The 18,032-nt window shown below is 42.4% G+C and overlaps 1 protein-coding gene across 1 annotated transcript in view; it reads right to left on the bottom strand.

Annotated features, from left to right (window-relative positions):
* The window catches only part of C1H20orf96 (chromosome 1 C20orf96 homolog), a 139,813-nt gene that overhangs the window by 52,473 nt on the left and 69,308 nt on the right, over positions 1-18,032 (bottom strand). Inside the window, exon 4 of the mRNA XM_053700240.1 lies at positions 13,208-13,307. Coding sequence (XP_053556215.1) covers positions 13,208-13,307 — 100 coding nt within the window. The remainder of the gene's footprint in view (positions 1-13,207; positions 13,308-18,032) is intronic.

Below are 18,032 nucleotides of genomic sequence, written 5' to 3' on the forward strand. Positions count from 1 at the left end.
CTTACCTGATAAATTTATTTCTCTTGTGGTGTATCCAGTCCACGGGTTCATCCATTACTTGTGGGATATTCTCCTTCCCAACAGGAAGCGGCAAGAGGACACCCACAGCAGAGCTGTCTCTATAGCTCCTCTCCTAACTGTCACCCCCAGTCATTCGACCGAAGACAAGCAAGAAAAAACAGAATTTATGCTTACCTGATAAATTACTTTCTCTTGCGGTGTATCCAGTCCACGGCTTCATCCTTTACTTTTGGGATATTCTCATTCCCTACAGGAAGTGGCAAAGAGAGCACACAGCAGAGCTGTCCATATAGCTCCCCCTCTATCTCCGCCCCCCAGAGAAAAAGGAGAAACCATAGGGTGCAGTGGTGACTGTAGTTTAAACAAAAAAATTATTTACCTGACTTAATTGTCAGGGCGGGCCGTGGACTGGATACACCGCAAGAGAAAGTAATTTATCAGGTAAGCATGAATTCTGTTTTCTCTTGCAAGGTGTATCCACTTGTGGGATACCAATACCAAAGCTTTAGGACACGGATGAAGGGAGGGAACAAGACAGGTACCTTAAACGGAAGGCACCACTGCTTGCAAAACCTTTCTCCCAAAAATAGCCTCCGAAGAAGCAAAAGTATCGAATTTGTAAAATTTGGCAAAAGTATGCAGTGAAGACCAAGTCGCTGCCTTACAATTCTGTTCAACAGAAGCCTCATTCTTGAAAGCCCATGTGGAAGCCACAGCTCTGGTAGAATGAGCAGTAATTCGTTCAGGAGGCTGCTGGCCAGCAGTCTCGTAAGCCAACCTGATGATGCTTTTCAGCCAGAAGGAAAGAGAGGTAGCAGTCGCTTTCTGACCTCTCCTCTTACAAGAATAAATGACAAACAAGATGATGTTTGTCTGAAGTCTTTAGTTGCTTGTAAATAGAATTTTAAAGCACGAACCACATCAAGATTGTGTAGCAGGCGTTCCTTCTTTGAAGATGGGTTAGGACACAGAGAAGGAACTATTATTTCCTGGTTAATATTCTTGTTACAAACAACCTTAGGAAGAAAACCAGGTTTGGTACGCAAAACAACCTTATCTGCGTGAAACACCAGGTAAGGTGAATCACACTGTAAAGCAGACAATTCTGAAACTCTTCGAGCAGAAGAAATAGCTACCAAAAACAAAACTTTCCAAGATAATAACTTAATATCTATGGAATGTAAAGGTTCAAACGGAACCCCTTGAAGAACTGAAAGAACTAGATTAAGACTCCATGGCGGAGCCACAGGTTTATAAACAGGCTTGATTCTGACTAGAGCCTGAGCAAACGCTTGAACGTCTGGTACCTCTGCCAGACGCTTGTGTAAGTGAATAGACAGAGCAGAAATCTGTCCCTTTAAGGAACTAGCTGACAATCCTTTCTCCAATCCTTCTTGGAGTAAAGACAATATTCTGGGAATCCTAATCTTACTCCATGAGTAACCCTTGGATTCACACCAAGAAAGATATTTTCGCCATATCTTATGGTAGATTTTCCTAGTGACAGGCTTTCTAGCCTGAATCAGAGTATCTATAACTGACTCAGAGAAACCACGCTTAGATAGAATTAAGCGTTCAATCTCAAAGAAGTCAGACGCAGAGAAACTAGATTTGGATGCTTGAATGGACCCTGTATTAGAAGATCCTGCCTCAATGGCAGTGTCCATGGTGGAACAGATGACATGTCCACTAGATCTGCATACCAAGTCCTGCGTGGCCAAGCAGGCGCTATCAGAATCACTGAAGCCTTCTCCTGCTTGATTCTGGCGCCCAGACGAGGGAGAAGAGGAAACGGTGGAAAGACATAAGCCAGATTGAAGGACCAAGGCGCTGCTAGAGCATCTATCAATACCGCCTTGGGGTCCCTGGACCTGGATCCGTAGAGAGGAAGTTTGGTGTTCTGACGGGACGCCATCAGATCCAATTCTGGAGTGCCCAATAGCTGAGTCAGCTGAGCAAAAACCTCCGGGTGGAGTTCCCACTCCCCCGGGTGAAAAGTCTGACGACTTAGAAAATCCGCTTCCCAGTTGTCCACTCCTGGGATGTGAATTGCTGAGAGATGGCAGGAGTGATCCTCCGCCCACCTGATTATTTTGGAGACTTCCTTCATCGCTAAGGAACTCTTCGTTCCCCCCTGATGATTGATGTAAGCTACAGTCGTGATGTTGTCCGACTGAAATCTGTTCTGAAGCGCATTGAATATCGCTCTCAGTTCCAAAATGTTTATCGGGAGAAGAGATTCTTCCCGAGACCATAGGCCCTGAGCTTTCAGGGAGTCCCAGACTGCACCCCAGACTAACAGACTGGCATCGGTCGTTACAATGATCCATTCTGGTCTGCGGAAACATGTTCCCTGAGACAGATGATCCTGAGACAACCACCAGAGAAGAGAGTCTCTGGTCCAATTGTATCTGAGGAGACAAGTCTGCGTAATCCCCATTCCACTGTTTGAGCATGCACAGTTGCAGTGGTCTGAGATGGATTTGAGCAAAAGGGACTATGTCCATTGCCGCTACCATTAATCCGATTGCCTCCATGCACTGGAGCTATAGATGGTTGAGGAGTGGAATGAAGTACTCGGCAAGTAGCTAAAAGCTTTAACTTTCTGACCTCCGTCAGAAATATTTAAATTTCTACCGAATCTATTAGTGTTCCCAGGAAGGGAACCCTTGTGAACGGGGACAGAGAACTCTTTTCGATGTTCACCTTCCACCCGTGAGACCTTAGAAAGGCCAGAACAATCTCCGTGTGAGCCTTGGCTCTGGGAAAAGACGACGCCTGAATTAGGATGTCGTCTAGATAAGGCGCTACTGCTATGCCCCGCGGTCTTAGCACCGCCAGAAGGGAACCCAGCACCTCTGTGAAAATTCTGGGAGCAGTGGCCAAACCGAAGGGAAGAGCCACGAACTGGTAATGCTTGTCCAGAAAAGCGAACCTGAGAAACTGGTGATGATCTTTGTGGATAGGGATATGTAGGTACGCATCCTTTAAATCCTCGGTAGTCATATATTGACCTTCCTGGATCATTGGTAAGATCGTTCGAATGGTCTCCATCTTGAATGATGGGACTCTGAGGAATTTGTTTAGAATTTTTAGATCCAGGATTGGTCTGAAAGTTCCCTCTTTTTTGGGAACCACAAACAGGTTTGAGTAAAAGCCCGTTCCTTGTTCTGCAATTGGAACTGAACATATCACTCCCATCGTGAGTAGATCTTCTACACAGCGTAAGAACGCCTCTTTCTTTGTCTGGTCTGAAGACAGACGAGAAATGTGAAACCTTCCCCTTGGAGGGGAGTCCTTGAATTCTAGAAGATATCCCTGGGTAACAATCTCTACTGCCCAGGGATCATGAACATCTCTTGCTTAAGCCTGAGTGAAGAGAGAGAGTCTGCCCCCTACCAGATCCGGTCCCGGATCGGGGGCTACCCCTTCATGCTGTCTTGGTAGCAGCTGCAGGCTTTTTGGCCTGTTTACCCTTGTTCCAGCCCTGGTAAGGCTTCCAGGTTGCCTTGGGCTGTAAAGCGTTACCCTCTTGCTTTGCAGCTGTAGAGGCTGAAGCCGGACCGCTCCTGAAGTTACGAAAGGAACGAAAATTAGCTTTGTTTCTAGCCTTAAAGGGCTTTTCCTGAGGAAGAGCATGGCCCTTTCCCCCGGTGATTTCTGAAATAATCTCTTTCAATTCTGGCCCGAAAAGGGTCTTCCCCTTGAAAGGGATATTTAACAATTTAGATTTTGACGACACATCGGCCGACCATGACTTGAGCCAAAGCGCTCTGCGAGCCATAATGGCGAAACCTGAATTTTTTGCAGCTTACTTAGCTAATTGCAAGGCGGCATCCATGATAAAAGAATTAGCCAGCTTTAGAGCCTTAATTCTATCCATAATTTCATCGTATGAGGTCTCCGTCTGGAGCGACTCCTCCAGCGCCTCAAACCAGAAAGCCGCTGCAGTAGTTAGAGGAATAATGCAGGCAATAGGTTGGAGAAGGAAACCTTGTTGAACAAAAATTTTCTTAAGTAAACCTTCGAATTTTTTATCCATCAGATCTTTAAAAGCACAACTGTCTTCAATTGGTATGGTTGTGCGCTTAGCAAGAGTAGAAACCGCCCCCTCAACCTTAGGGATCGTCTGCCACGAGTCCCGCCTGGGGTCATTTATGGGGAACATTTTCTTAAAAATAGGGGGGGGAACAAAAGGGACACCTGGTCTATCCCACTCCCTAGTAACAATATCCGCAACCCTTTTAGGGATCGGAAACGCATCAGTGTATACAGGGACCTCTAGGTACTTGTCCATTTTACACAATTTCTCTGGGACCACCATAGGATCACAATCATCCAGAGTGGCTAATACCTCCCTAAGCAATACGCGGAGGTGTTCCAGTTTAAATTTAAACGCTAATAAATCTGATTCTGCCCGCTGAGAAACCTTTCCTGAGTCAGAAATTTCTCCTTCGGACATCAAATCCCTCACCGCCACTTCAGAGTGTTGTGAGGGTACATCAGATAAACCTCCCAAAGCTTCTGACTGCTCATAATCTGTTCTTAAAACAGAGCTATCACGCTTTGTAGGAAAAACTGGCAGTTTGGATAAAAATGTCGCAAGGAAATTATCCATGACTGTCGCTAATTGTTGTAATGTAATATGGGCCAATGCACTAGAGGTACTAGGCATCGCTTGCGTGGGCGTAACTGGTGGCGACACATGGGGAGAGGAAGGGGGGACTATCCTCGTTACCTTCCGTCAAAGAATCATCTAGGGCTACATTTTTAAGTGACTCAATATGATCTTTAAAGTGTATAGACACATTAGTACACTTGGAACACAATTTTAGAGGGGGTTCCACCATGGCTTCTAAACACATAGAGCAAGGCCTCTCTTTAGTGTCAGACATGTTTAACAGACTAGTATTATTCACAAGCAGGCTTGAAAACACTTTATTCAATAAAATTTACAATTTGAAAAAAAAAACGTTACTGTGCCTTTAAGAAATAAAACACGCACACAATTTTACCAAACCGTCAAAAATGATCCAATCTCTCTGAAATTTTTACCACATGAGCCTAAGGCTTTGAAATGATTGCACAACATTTTTCAGCCCAATTAACCCCTTTTAATGCCCAAACCGGAGCAACCTAAAGCTGACAACCGGTTAATAAACTACAGCACCTTGCCACAGCTTACTGCTGTGGCCCTACCTGCCCCTGGGGACTAGTTTTGTGGAAAACAAGCTTCCCTGAAGTCCTCAAGCAGTCTCTGGACCCTCCACGTGAAGCTGCATGAACTGTGTGCCAATATTAACTGCGCAACTGAGGCGCAAATTTTAGGCCCCCTCCCCCTTCACTCCGGAGTTGTGGGGCCTTCAAAATCCAAAAAAGGTGTCTAAACATATGCCATGTGGAAGATAACCCCATAATAACACACCAAAGTGTATAAAAAACGTCTATAGTGAGTATTTTTTCCCATTAAATAATCGATTGCCCTGTAACAGTGTCCACCAGCCTATTGAGCCCTGTTAAGTAAGCCTTCCTTTTATACTGAGTCTCAGAACATGGCTTACCTTCCCCACATGGGGATTCTTGTCAGTCTTCTAGCATTAACTGAGTCTTGTCTAGAAAAAGATGACTGAACATACCTTATTGCAGTTAAGCCTGCAAAGTGTTCCCCCCAACTGAAGTTTTCTGGTACTCCTCAGTCCTGTGTGGGAACAGCAATGGATTTTAGTTACAACATGCTAAAATCATTTTCCTCTCAGCAGAATTCTTCATCACATTTCTGCTATAGAGTAAATAGTACAAACCGGTACCATTTAAAAATAACAAACTCTTGATTGAAGATATAAAACTACAAACCTAACACCACATTCACTTTACCCTTCCGTAGAGTGGCCCTGCTGTCAGAGCCGGCAAAGAGAATGACTGGGGGGCGGAGCTATATGGACAGCTCTGCTTTGTGCTCTCTTTGCCACTTCCTGTAGGGAATGAGAATATCCCACAAGTAAAGGATGAAGCCGTGGACTGGATACACCTTGCAAGAGAAAAAGGAGAAACTATAGGGTGCAGTGGTGACTGTAGTTTAAAAATAAAAAACACCTGCCTTAAAATGACAGGGCGGGCCGTGGACTGGATACACCACAAGAGAAATAAATTTATCAGGTAAGCATAAATTTCGTTTTCTCTTGTAAAGGTGTATCCAGTCACCTGGTTCATCCATTACTTGTGGGATACCAAAACCAAGGCTTTAGGACACGGATGAAGAGAGGGACAAGGCAGGAACTTGATCGGAAGGCACCACTGCTTGTAAGACCTTTCTCCCAAAAATAGCCTCCGAAGAAGCAAAAGTATCAAATTTATAGAATTTAGAAAAGGTATGAAGCGAAGACCAAGCCGCCGCCATACAAATCTGTTCAACAGAGGCCTCATGTTTAAAAGCCCATGTGGAAGCTACTGCTCTAGTAGAATGAGCTGAAATTCTTTCAGGAGGCTGCTGGCCAGCAGTCTCATAAGCTAAGCGTATTATACTTCTTAGCCAAAAAGAAAGAGAAGTTGCCGAAGCCTTTTGGCCTCTCCTCTGTCCAGAGTAGACAACAAACAAAGCAGATGTTTGACGACAATCCTTCATAGATTGTACATAAAACTTTAAAGCACGAACCACATCAAGATTGTGTAATAGACGTTCCTTCTTTGAAGAAGGATTAGGACATAGTGAAGGAACAACAATCTCCTGATTGATATTCTTATTAGATACCACCTTAGGAAGAAACCCAGGTTTGGTACGTAACACTACCTTATCTGCATGGAAATCAGATAAGGGGAATCACATTGTAAAGCAGATAACTCCGAAACTCTTTGAGCCGAGGAGATAGCTACTAAAAACAGAACTTTCCAAGATAAAAGCTTAATATCTATGGAATGCAAAGGTTCCAACAGAACCCCTTGAAGAACTTTAAGAACTAAATTTAAACTCCATGGCGGAGCAACAGGTTTAAACACAGGCTTGATCCTAACTAAAGCCTGACAAAATGCCTGAACGTCTGGAACCTCAGCCAGACGGTTGTGCAAAAGAATAGACAGAGCAGAAATCTGTCCCTTTAAAGGAACTAGCTGACAAACCCTTCTCCAATCCTTCTTGGAGAAAAGATAATATTCTAGGAATCCTGACCTTACTCCATGAGTAACCCTTGGATTCACACCAATGAAGATATTTACACCATATCTTATGATAGATTTTCCTGGTGACAGGCTTTCGAGCCTGAATTAAGGTATCAATGACCGATTCGGAAAAACCACGCTTTGATAGAATAAAGCGTTCAATCTCCAAGCAGTCCGACGTAGAGAAATTAGATTTGGATGTTTGAAGGGACCTTGAAGTAGAAGGTCCTGCCTTAGCAGCAGAGTCCATGGTGGAAAGGATGACATGTCCACCAGATCTGCATACTAAGTCCTGCGTGGCCACGCAGGAGCTATCAAGATCACCGAAGCTCTCTCCTGCTTGATCTTGGCAATCAGACGAGGGAGCAGAGGAAACAGTGGAAACACATAAGCCAGGCTGAAGGACCAGGGCACTGCTAGAGCATCTATCAGCGCTGCCTTGGGATCTCTGGACCTGGACCCGTAACAAGGAAGCTTGGCGTTCTGACGAGACGCCATGAGATCCAGTTCTGGTTTGCCCCAAAGTTGGATCAACTGGGCAAATACCTCCGGATGGAGCTCCCACTCCCCCGGATGAAAAGTCTGCCGACTTAGAAAATCCGCCTCCCAGTTCTCTACTCCTGGGATATGGATAGCTGAGATATGGCAAGAGTGAACCTCTGCCCATAGAATTATCTTTGAAACCTCCAACATTGCCAGGGGGCTCCTTGTTCCCCCCTGATGGTTGATATAGGCTACAGTCGTGATGTTGTCCGACTGAAATCCGATGAACCTGACCGCAGCTAGCTGAGGCCAAGCCTGAAGAGCATTGAATATCGCTCTTAGTTCCAGAATGTTTATCGGAAGGAGGGCCTCCTCCTGAGTCCACGAACCCTGAGCCTTCAGGGAGTTCCAGACTGCACCCCAGCCCAGAAGGCTGGCATCTGTCGTTACAATAGTCCATTCTGGCCTGCGGAAACTCATTCCCTTGGACAGATGGACCCGAGATAGCCACCAGAGAAGAGAATCCCTGGTCTCTTGATCCAGATTTAGTAGAGGGGACAAATCTGTGTAATCCCCATTCCACTGATTGAGCATGCAAAGTTGCAGTGGTATGAGATGTAGGCGGGCAAACGGAACTATGTCCATTGCCGCTGCCATTAATCCGATTACCTCCATACACTGAGTCACTGACGGAAGAGAAATGGAATAAAGAGCACGGCAGGAAGTTAGAAGTTTTGACAACCTGACCTCTGTCAGATAAATCTTCATTTCTACTGAATCTATCAGAGTTCCTAGGAAGGAAACTCTTGTGAGAGGTGAGAGAGAACTCTTTCCTTCGTTCACCTTCCACCCGTGAGACCTTAGGAATGCCAGAACAATGTCCGTATGGGACCTGGTGATATGAAAAGTTGACGCCTGTATCAGGATGTCGTCTAGGTAAGGGGCTACTGCTATACCCCGTGGTCTTAGAACCGCCAGAAGGGACCCTAGAATCTTCGTATAGATTCTTGGTGCCGTGGCTAACCCGAAGGGAAGAGCCACAAACTGATAATGCCTGTCTAGGAAGGCGAACCTGCGGAACTGATGATGATCCCTGTGTATCGGAATATGTAGATAAGCATCCTTTAAATCCACGGTAGTCATATATTGACCCTCCTGGATCATAGGTAGGATGGTTCGAATAGCCTCCATCTTGAAGGATGGGACCCTGAGAAATTTGTTTAGGATCTTGAGATCCAAGATTGGTCTGAAAGTTCCCTCTTTCTTGGGAACTTTAAACCGATTTGAATAGAAGCCCTGCCCCTGTTCCTCCTTTGGAACGGGGTGGATCACTCCCATAACTAGTAGGTCTTGAATGCAATGTAAGAATGCCTCTCTCTTTATCTGGTTTGCAGATAATTGTGAGAGATGAAATCTCCCCTTTGGAGATGAAGCTTTGAAATCCAGAAGATATTCCTGGGAAACAATCTCCAGAGCCCAGGGATCCTGGACGTCTCTTGCCCCAAGCCTGGGCGAAGAGAGAAAGTCTGCCCCCCACTAGATTCGGTCCCGGATCAGGGGCTACTCCTTCATGCTGTCTTAGAGGCAGCAGCAGGCTTTTTGGCCTGTTTCCCCTTGTTCCAAGCCTGGTTAGGTCTCCAGACTGGCTTGGACTGGGCAAAATTTCCCTCTTGTTTTGTAGAAGAGGAAGATGAAGCTGCGCCACTCTTGAAGTTTCGAAAGGAACAAAAATTAGTCTGTTTGGTCCTTAACTTGTTGGACCTATCCTGGGGAAGGGCGTGGCCTTTTCCTCCAGTAATATCAGAAATGATCTCCTTCAGTCCAGGCCCAAATAGGGTCTGCCCTTTGAAGGGGATCTTGAGAAGTTTAGACTTTGAAGTGACATCAGCTGACCAGGATTTAAGCCATATCGCCCTACGTGCCTGAATGGCAAAACCTGAATTTTTAGCCGTTAGCTTGGTTAAATGAAAAACGGCGTCAGAAATAAATGAATTGGCTAACTTAAGAGCTTTAAGCCTGTCAAGGATATCATCCAACGGGGTCTCTACCTGTAAAGCCTCCTCCAGAGACTCGAACCAGAAAGCCGCTGCAGCAGTGACTGGGGCAATGCATGCACGAGGCTGGAGAATAAAACCTTGTTGTATAAAGATTTTCTTAAGGAAACCCTCTAATTTCTTATCCATAGGATCTAGGAAAGCACAACTGTCCTCTACAGGAATAGTTGTACGCTTAGCTAGGGTAGAGACTGCTCCCTCCACCTTAGGGACCGTCTGCGACAAGTCCCGTGTAGCGGCATCTATAGGAAACATTTTCTTAAAAGCAGGAGGGGGAGAGAACGGCACACCTGGTCTATCCCATTCCTTAGTAATAATTTCTGAAAACCTCTTAGGGATTGGAAAAACATCAGTGTAAACAGGCACTGCAAAGTATTTGTCCATTTTACACAATTTCTCTGGGACTACAATGGTGTCACAGTCATCCAGAGTCGCTAAAACCTCCCTGAGCAACACACGGAGTTGTTCAAGCTTAAATTTAAATGCTGTCATTTCAGAGTCAGACTGAAGTAACGCCTTCCCTGAATCAGAGAAGTCATCCACAGATAGAAGCTCTCCTGCTTCAACTTCTGCACATTGTGAGGGTATATCAGACATAGCTACTAAAGCGTCAGAGAGCTCTGTATTTGTTCTAGCCCCAGAGCTGTCCCACTTTCCTTGTAACCCTGGCAGTTTGGACAATACCTCTCTGAGGGTATGATTCATAACTGCCGCCATGTCTTGTAAAGTAAACGCATTGGACGCGCCAGATGTACTTGGCGTCCCTTGAGCGGGAGTTATAGGTTCTGACACGTGGGGAGAGCTAGATGGCATAACCTCCCTTTTGTCAGTCTCAGAAACCTCCGGTAATAAATCTTTAAAAGCCATAATATGGTCTTTATAACTTATAGAAAGGTCAGTGCATTTGGTTCCACAATGGCTTCTAAACATAATGAACAAGGAGTTTCCTCTATGTCAGACATGTTTAACAGATTAGTAATGAGACCAGCAAGCTTGGAAAACACTTTAATAAATGTGAAAAAAGCAATAATAAAAAACGGTACTGTTAACATACAGTCAAACACACTGCCACAGCTCTGCTGTGGCTCCTACCTGCCCTTAAATTTTTTTTGCAGGAACAAAACCCTCTATAGAGGTCCTATAAGCCAGAGGACTCCTTCAGGGAAGCTGGATGTCTCAGACTGAAAACGAAAATAGGCCCCTCCCACCATGCACTCAAAGTCAGAGGGCCTTAAAAAAGTACTCCTAGGAGTAATCTAACAAGCCATGTGGAAACTAGGCCCCAAATAAAGATTTATCACCCTCAGAGAAAAAACGTTTTTATTTATAAATCATGCAAACGTTTTTACACTAACTAATATAGGTATTAACATGAATATTATCCCTTTTTGCAAGCATGATCCCAGTTGTTGTTAAATCACTGTATCAGGCTTACCTTAAATATACCAGGCACTGTCAGCATTTTCTAGACCATATCATCTCTCTAGAAAAAAATATACTGAACATACCTCAAAGCAGGCAATCTGCAGACCGTCCCCCCAACTGAAGTTTTCTTTCCATACTCTTCAGTTATGTGTGAGAACAGCAATGGACCTTAGTTACAAACCGCTAAGATCATCAAACCTTCAGGCAGAAGTCTTCTTCCAATCTCTGCCTGAGAGTAAAAACAGTACAACGCCGGTACCGTTTAAAAATAACAAACTTTTGATTGAAGGTAAAAACTACACTAAGTCACCACATCTCTCTTGATACTTCCTTTCTTGTTGAGAGCTGCAAGAGAATGACTGGGGGTGGCAGTTAGGGGAGGAGCTATATAGACAGCTCTGCTGTGGGTGTCCTCTTGCAGCTTCCTGTTGGGAAAGAGAATATCCCACAAGTAATGGATGAACCCGTGGACTGGATACACCTTTACAAGAGAAATAAACAGAGATTTTGGAAAAAAAACAGCGACTGGCACCTGACACCCACAATGGCTGGGGGCACTCACCACCTCCTATGACCAGACCTCAGCGGAGCAGACTCTTTCCTCTGTTGCCACTCAGTCAGGAATTTTGGAAGGGAAAGAAGCCCCACCCAAGCGTAAAAAAGGCCCCGGTCACCAGATGCCCTGCAAAATCCCCAAAAAGCGCGCCACTAAAGGGCGGCAAAACTAGGCCCACAGAAAAAGCTAAGCAAGTCTGAATAAAGTAGGCATAACCTGAAGGTATAGTTCTATGCCGTGTAAACCACAACCGAAAGAACAAGCCAATATGTGCCACATAGGCATCTATCTTGGCCGCAGAGCTCCTATGCACATACACAAGCAGGTTGAATCACATAAGAAACATGATAAACAAATCCCTTCCCCGTTCACTAATCCACCCTAAGGAGGAATTATCCCATGATTCCCAGATCGGAGCAGAAGGTGCTTCAGCGAGGCCCATACTTAACTGTCATAATAATCACATTACAGATAACGGAATAAAATGAAACGATTTTACCGAAATCTACGCCGTGGAACAGGAATAGTAGCATTGCCTACGTCATGGACTTGAGAGAAGACAGCATGTAGCGAAACAAAGTTCGGCAACACCAAGTGCTGAAAACGGAGCTGTGAATATGAGTCGGGATGGTGTCGCAGGGGAAGCTTCCACTGCATCTCCGGACTCTCACTTTCGCCCAGGCCCTCCACGAGAGACTGACAAGACTACTTAAAACTCCTGTCCCATGTCAAAGGGTAGCACCCCTCATAAGAGACATATGAAAAAAAAATAAAAGTAAAATAATTTTAAAAGAAAACTTCTGACACATCTCTGCCAACCTCCTGGGAAGAAAGGCAAAGAATGACTGGGGGATAGGGGAAGTGGGAGGAGTATTTATGCCTTTGGCTGGTGGGTCTTTGCCTCCTCCTACTGGCCAGGTTCTTATTTCCCATAAGTAATGAATGCGGCTTTGGACTCTTTCCCATTAGGAAGAAAATAATTTTTTGGGGTTTCATGTCCCTTTAAAAACTATTATTTTGGAAAAATATGCATTGTTTTGTAGGCTAAGCACACAACCCTTTATAATCCTCTTGAATGTTGTTTCTCTTACTTTGTTTGCTGTGGCTAATTAGGGACAGATATAAAATAGCTCTTCTACAAATCAGCCAGTTACTGTGCAGCATGTAGCAGTTTAAGGTACTGCATTCAAAACGGACAAAAAGCAGCAGCACTTGTCAAAATCCGTAAAAGTCTATTTATTGAGTATAGAGAAACAAACACAACGTTTCGGGAGTCAACAAATAGTCATGTGAACCATGACTAAGGGTTGACTCCCCAAACATTGCGTTTGTTCCTCTGTGCTGGTTTACACTATTCTGTAACATAGCACAGATAAACCAAGCAAATCAGTGAAACAGGTAACAGTCATTTAGTAAATGGAGAAAACCCATAAGACAGTAAAAAAAAAAAAAAGGATTAGTCAGTAAGATCAGAAAGAAACAAAGGCAGAGTTCAAGTGTGCATCGTGGCCCTTACCATGTTGACAATTCTCTCCTTGCTCCACAGTCTTCTGAAGATCATCTTGGGCATCTTGTAGTCGTCGATCTGCCCAAGACTGCACAGCTAAGATATTATTCTAGGAAGTCACAGACACACATTACACAAAGTTAGTACACAATAGCCACACAAAAGTCAGAAAAACTCAGCTAACACCTCAATCTAAGAAACTAGTAAGAAACTAAGAACCTGGGCCCAATTCTCTAAAGCTCTTAGGTTTGGTGAGATTCTGTAAGATGCCTCATTAGTATTATAGGGCCCCTCAAGGATTGTTATAAAGACAATTTTTACCTTGTAAACTCTGTGTATCTCATTAAGGGGAGTTCACTTTTTACTCCAGGCCAGTGAGTTTATGAGAATTGGGCCCTATGTATCATTCTAGCTGTAAACGACAACTGCAAGTTATGAAAGAAACAGTATAAATTCACTGTATTCAATTATAACTTGAATTGTTCCATATTAAAGCATAAACAGATACAACTGTAAACATCATGATAAACGGTTAGTTATAAAGCCCTAGTTTAATTACACTGGTCTTTCAAAAATATGTACAAAAATTAAAATGAAAGGAGGGGCATAGTCTGGTAAAAAAAACATGTTGTAACATTTTTACAATTTTACAGATATTTTTAAATACCACTCCGATCACGTGACCTCCAGTCAGAAGGCGGAAGTCTCGTTTCGGTGATATCATACCCAATTACAAAAAAGAATGCAAAGGATGTTCAGCAGTTGCTATTAACAGCAGTTGCTGTTAATAGATGCGTTTCCCTTATGCATGGATATTTTTCTATTAAAAAGATAGAAAAATATATTACAAATAAGCATTTGTTTTAAGGTTGACATTATTTTAGGTCTATTTGTTATTTACACAATGGAAGCAAGCACAGCATTGCAAAATCTAACAAAAAAATCTCTAACAAATGACCTAGATCTCTAACAAATGACCTAGTGAATAATATCTCCGACCCCCAAATAACACAGACTACAAACCATCTAGGTCTGATGTTTTTCAAAATGGAAAAATTGAGGATTAATGAACTAAAGTCGTGGTATGAAATAATATACTTGGACAAATATATTAAACATCAAATCATACCAAGAGGGCTACGTATGAAGAAATTTCACACTGCAGACAGAGATGAAGAAGATTTCATGTTAGAATGGAATACTACACTTACAGAATGTTCCATGAAATTAATGTCACAATTGCTAAAACAAAAACATAAGAAAAGAAATCTGGCCTTGGAGGAGATCAAGGAGTTAGACACAATTGAAGGGGCATTTACAAGACCCCAATTATATGGAGTATGACGAACAACTCAGCAAAGAATTATAAGATTTGGAAAAGAAAATAGTGACCCGCAAAAACAATAAATTTGCAAAGGATGAGAAGGACTATTCCTTAAAAGTGGTCTACAGTTGGACTCAAGCAATTAGAAAATCATGGACACCAAGAAAAAACAATGGCTCTGTAGGACATCAGAGTGAAAATAAAGGTTATACAAGAGGCCATCAATATCAGCAACAACAGACAAATAATAGTAACAAAAATAAAAAAAACAAAAGGAATAACAGACAAGGAGGAAATCCTCAGAAGAAAGTCAGTTTCTCCGAGTCAAATATATCTGGCTCACATTCAGCATCTACTCCCATAACAAGAACACTTGACTCCACAGGTTTTGCAGCAAGTGAAATAACGGATGACACAGACAACTTGGAGGAGTCAAAAAACGACAAGGCGGCGGGAGGCCATGTTCCAATAGAGGAAGGAGAAAATACGACCACAAACAGATATCAATTGGTCCTAAAGAACAAGAAGAAGAGCAAGAAGAAATACGGACTGTGATAAATCTGTCTGACTATAAGTTAGATGAATCGGAAATAAGCCTATTGGAAAAGGGATTAGGTTTCTCACCAACCACTGACTTTAATTTATTTGATACTATTGTGGACGTTAATAACTTTTTGAGAAAGATAGTCCTAAAAAAGCATTTTTTTGGTCATAAAGTGGAGAAACAAGATGTGGAAGATGAACCACATCAAGTGGAAAGTAGAGATCACAATCCATTAAATGATAATTTAAGATTTATAGACCTTTGTGCTGGCCATTCCCTTTTAGAATTACAGTCAGAATCAGAAAGAGAAATAGAAGATTGGCAAATTCATAAGAAAAAGAATAGTTCTCTAAAAAATAGAAGCAAGTTCTATCCAGTAATTAGCAGAGACAGAATTATAGAGTTATTTCAGGAGAAGATTTATAAGAATCTAATTGACCTTAAAGAAAACTCTGTACAAATAGGAATTAGTTATGAGAAGAATAACTTAACAAAAAAAGAGAGGTTGGCATTGGAAAAATTAAAATCTAATAAAGAGATAGCGATTACCCAGGCAGATAATGGGGGCTCAATAATAGTACAGAACAAACATGACTATTATTTAGAGGCCCAGAGGCAACTGACAAGACTACATATAAAGAATTTAAATATGATCCTACAGACAAAATAAAACAAGAGTTAATCCATCTAATAGATGAGGGCAAACATTTGGGTATTTTAGATGCGGAATTAGGGGAATACTTATTACAAGAGCACCCCACAGTACCCAACTTTAGGCTTGTACCAAAAATACATAAAGATCCCCTCAACCCTCCCGGTAGGCCAATAGTCTCTGGGGTGGGTTCATTGATATTATATCTAGGGGAATGGGTTGATAATCTATTACAGCCTTGTGTTATTCAATTACACGGTTTTCTGAGATACACAACTCATTTATTGAAAAAGGTATAAAATGAGAAATGGGATCAAGAACAAGCGTGGCTCACCATAGATGTCAGTTTCTTATTCTCATGTATCCCACATGTTTTGGGTCTCAAAGCAGTACGGTACATCTTGGGTATTTACAGTACATACCCAGATGCACTGATAGATTACATTATAAAGGTGCTTAGTTTCTTACTAACCAATTTGTTTCAATTTGATGGAGTATATTTTCTACAACAATGTGGTACTGCGATCGGGGCAAAATTTGCCCCATCATTATACGCAAATATATTTCTAGGGTGGTTTGAGTCACAATACATTTTTTTTCTACAAGAAATCCATTTACAGACTATTTTGTCATGTATACTAGATACATTGATGACTTACTAGTTATATGGAAAGGAGAGAGAGAGAAGTAGCGCAATATTGTATCTCCTATCTAAACAACAATGACTTTAATCTTAGATTCACTTGGGAATATCATAAAAAAACAATCAAGTACTTAGATATAAGTCTGATAGGTGATCAAATTCAAGGAAAAATAACTACAGAATTATATAGAAAAGAAATAACTGGTAACACTATATTACGTGCAGACTTTTGTCATCCAACACATGTAAAAGCAGGGATCCATAAATGTCAATTTATACGCATCAGGAGGAATTGTTCCACACTAGAAGCCTATGAGAGACATTCAGATCAACTGATAGAAAGACTGGTAGATAGGGGGTATAATGTAGACAACTTGAAACAAATTCAAAATGAAATAAGAGAAACTAATAGGAAATTACTATTAAAGACAAAAAAAGAAACAAATATAAAAAGAATCAGAAACACAAAAAACAAAAGGGCATAAATTTTATCACAGCATACAGTAAACAGTTAAAAAAAAAATAACAAATATAGTAAAAAGCAATTTAAATATACTACAAACAGATTCTACACTAAATAAAATTGTGTCTGAAGGTTGTAGATACATAGCCAGGAGATCAACCACAGTAGGGGATAGATTGATTCAATATGTCTATACAGGGATTACTAAGAAACAAACAAAGGAACATTGGCTGTCCAAAAAAGGATGGTTTAAATTTGGACATCACCCATGCTTAACGTGTACACATATTAAGGCAGGGGAATTGTTTAGTTCTTCAAGTACAAATAAGGAATATAGATTTAGATATTGTTTGAACTGTACATCAAAATATATAGTATAGCAGCACAAAAATTGATTAAAACCCTCTCAAGCCTCATATTATTGCCGACAGATAACAGCAAACAGCAGCAAACTTAAGCAGGACACAGGCTCAAACGATATTGGACCTGATTTGTGTCCCAGAGCCGAGACAAAAACATTTGGTGCAAGCACTTCCAGAGCCTAATCAGGAAAGACCGCGGCTGCGGCCTACATCGGATCCGGAGGTAGGAGCTACACAATTCATAACAGCATAAGTGGGAAGAGCACACTCCGGACTTTAGCCTACATAAAATAAGCTTTTTGTTTCTCTGCTCCCTGGCTTTATATTTAAAGTAGAAATTATTGGGATATACTGAGGAGATTGAGCCTGCAGGATTGGAGAGGCGGGAAAATCGCCATCTTTAAGTTCAAAAAAAGACTATTATACTCCTGCAGAGACCCAGCAATTTTTATATTTGTGATATCTGTCTCTCTAGGACAGTAATAGCAATCAAGCTGTAAATTGCACAAGGCTAACACACAAGCTTACAAGAACAGCACAGCAGACACTTAGCGGGGAAAAGCACGGCAACAGTTAGCAGCACCTAATAATCTTCCAGGCCGTATTATAATGTCTACTGGATGTCGGGATGCACTGCTGCCCAACATGAGGAGCCAAGTGCTTTATATGGATCTCAAGGATTTACTGGAGGAATATGGGCAGAAGATGTACGAGAGACTTGATGCCCTTATAGGCACAATACAAGCGGCTCGTACACGTGGCGACAATGCTGCAGAGAAGCGCATAGCAATACGGGAGCCGCAAAGCAACAAGGTTCCTGCAGCTCTCCAGGCGCGCTCCTCGCCA

Source organism: Bombina bombina, chromosome 1 (assembly GCF_027579735.1).
Source record: "Bombina bombina isolate aBomBom1 chromosome 1, aBomBom1.pri, whole genome shotgun sequence".
NCBI classification, from domain to species: domain Eukaryota; kingdom Metazoa; phylum Chordata; class Amphibia; order Anura; family Bombinatoridae; genus Bombina; species Bombina bombina.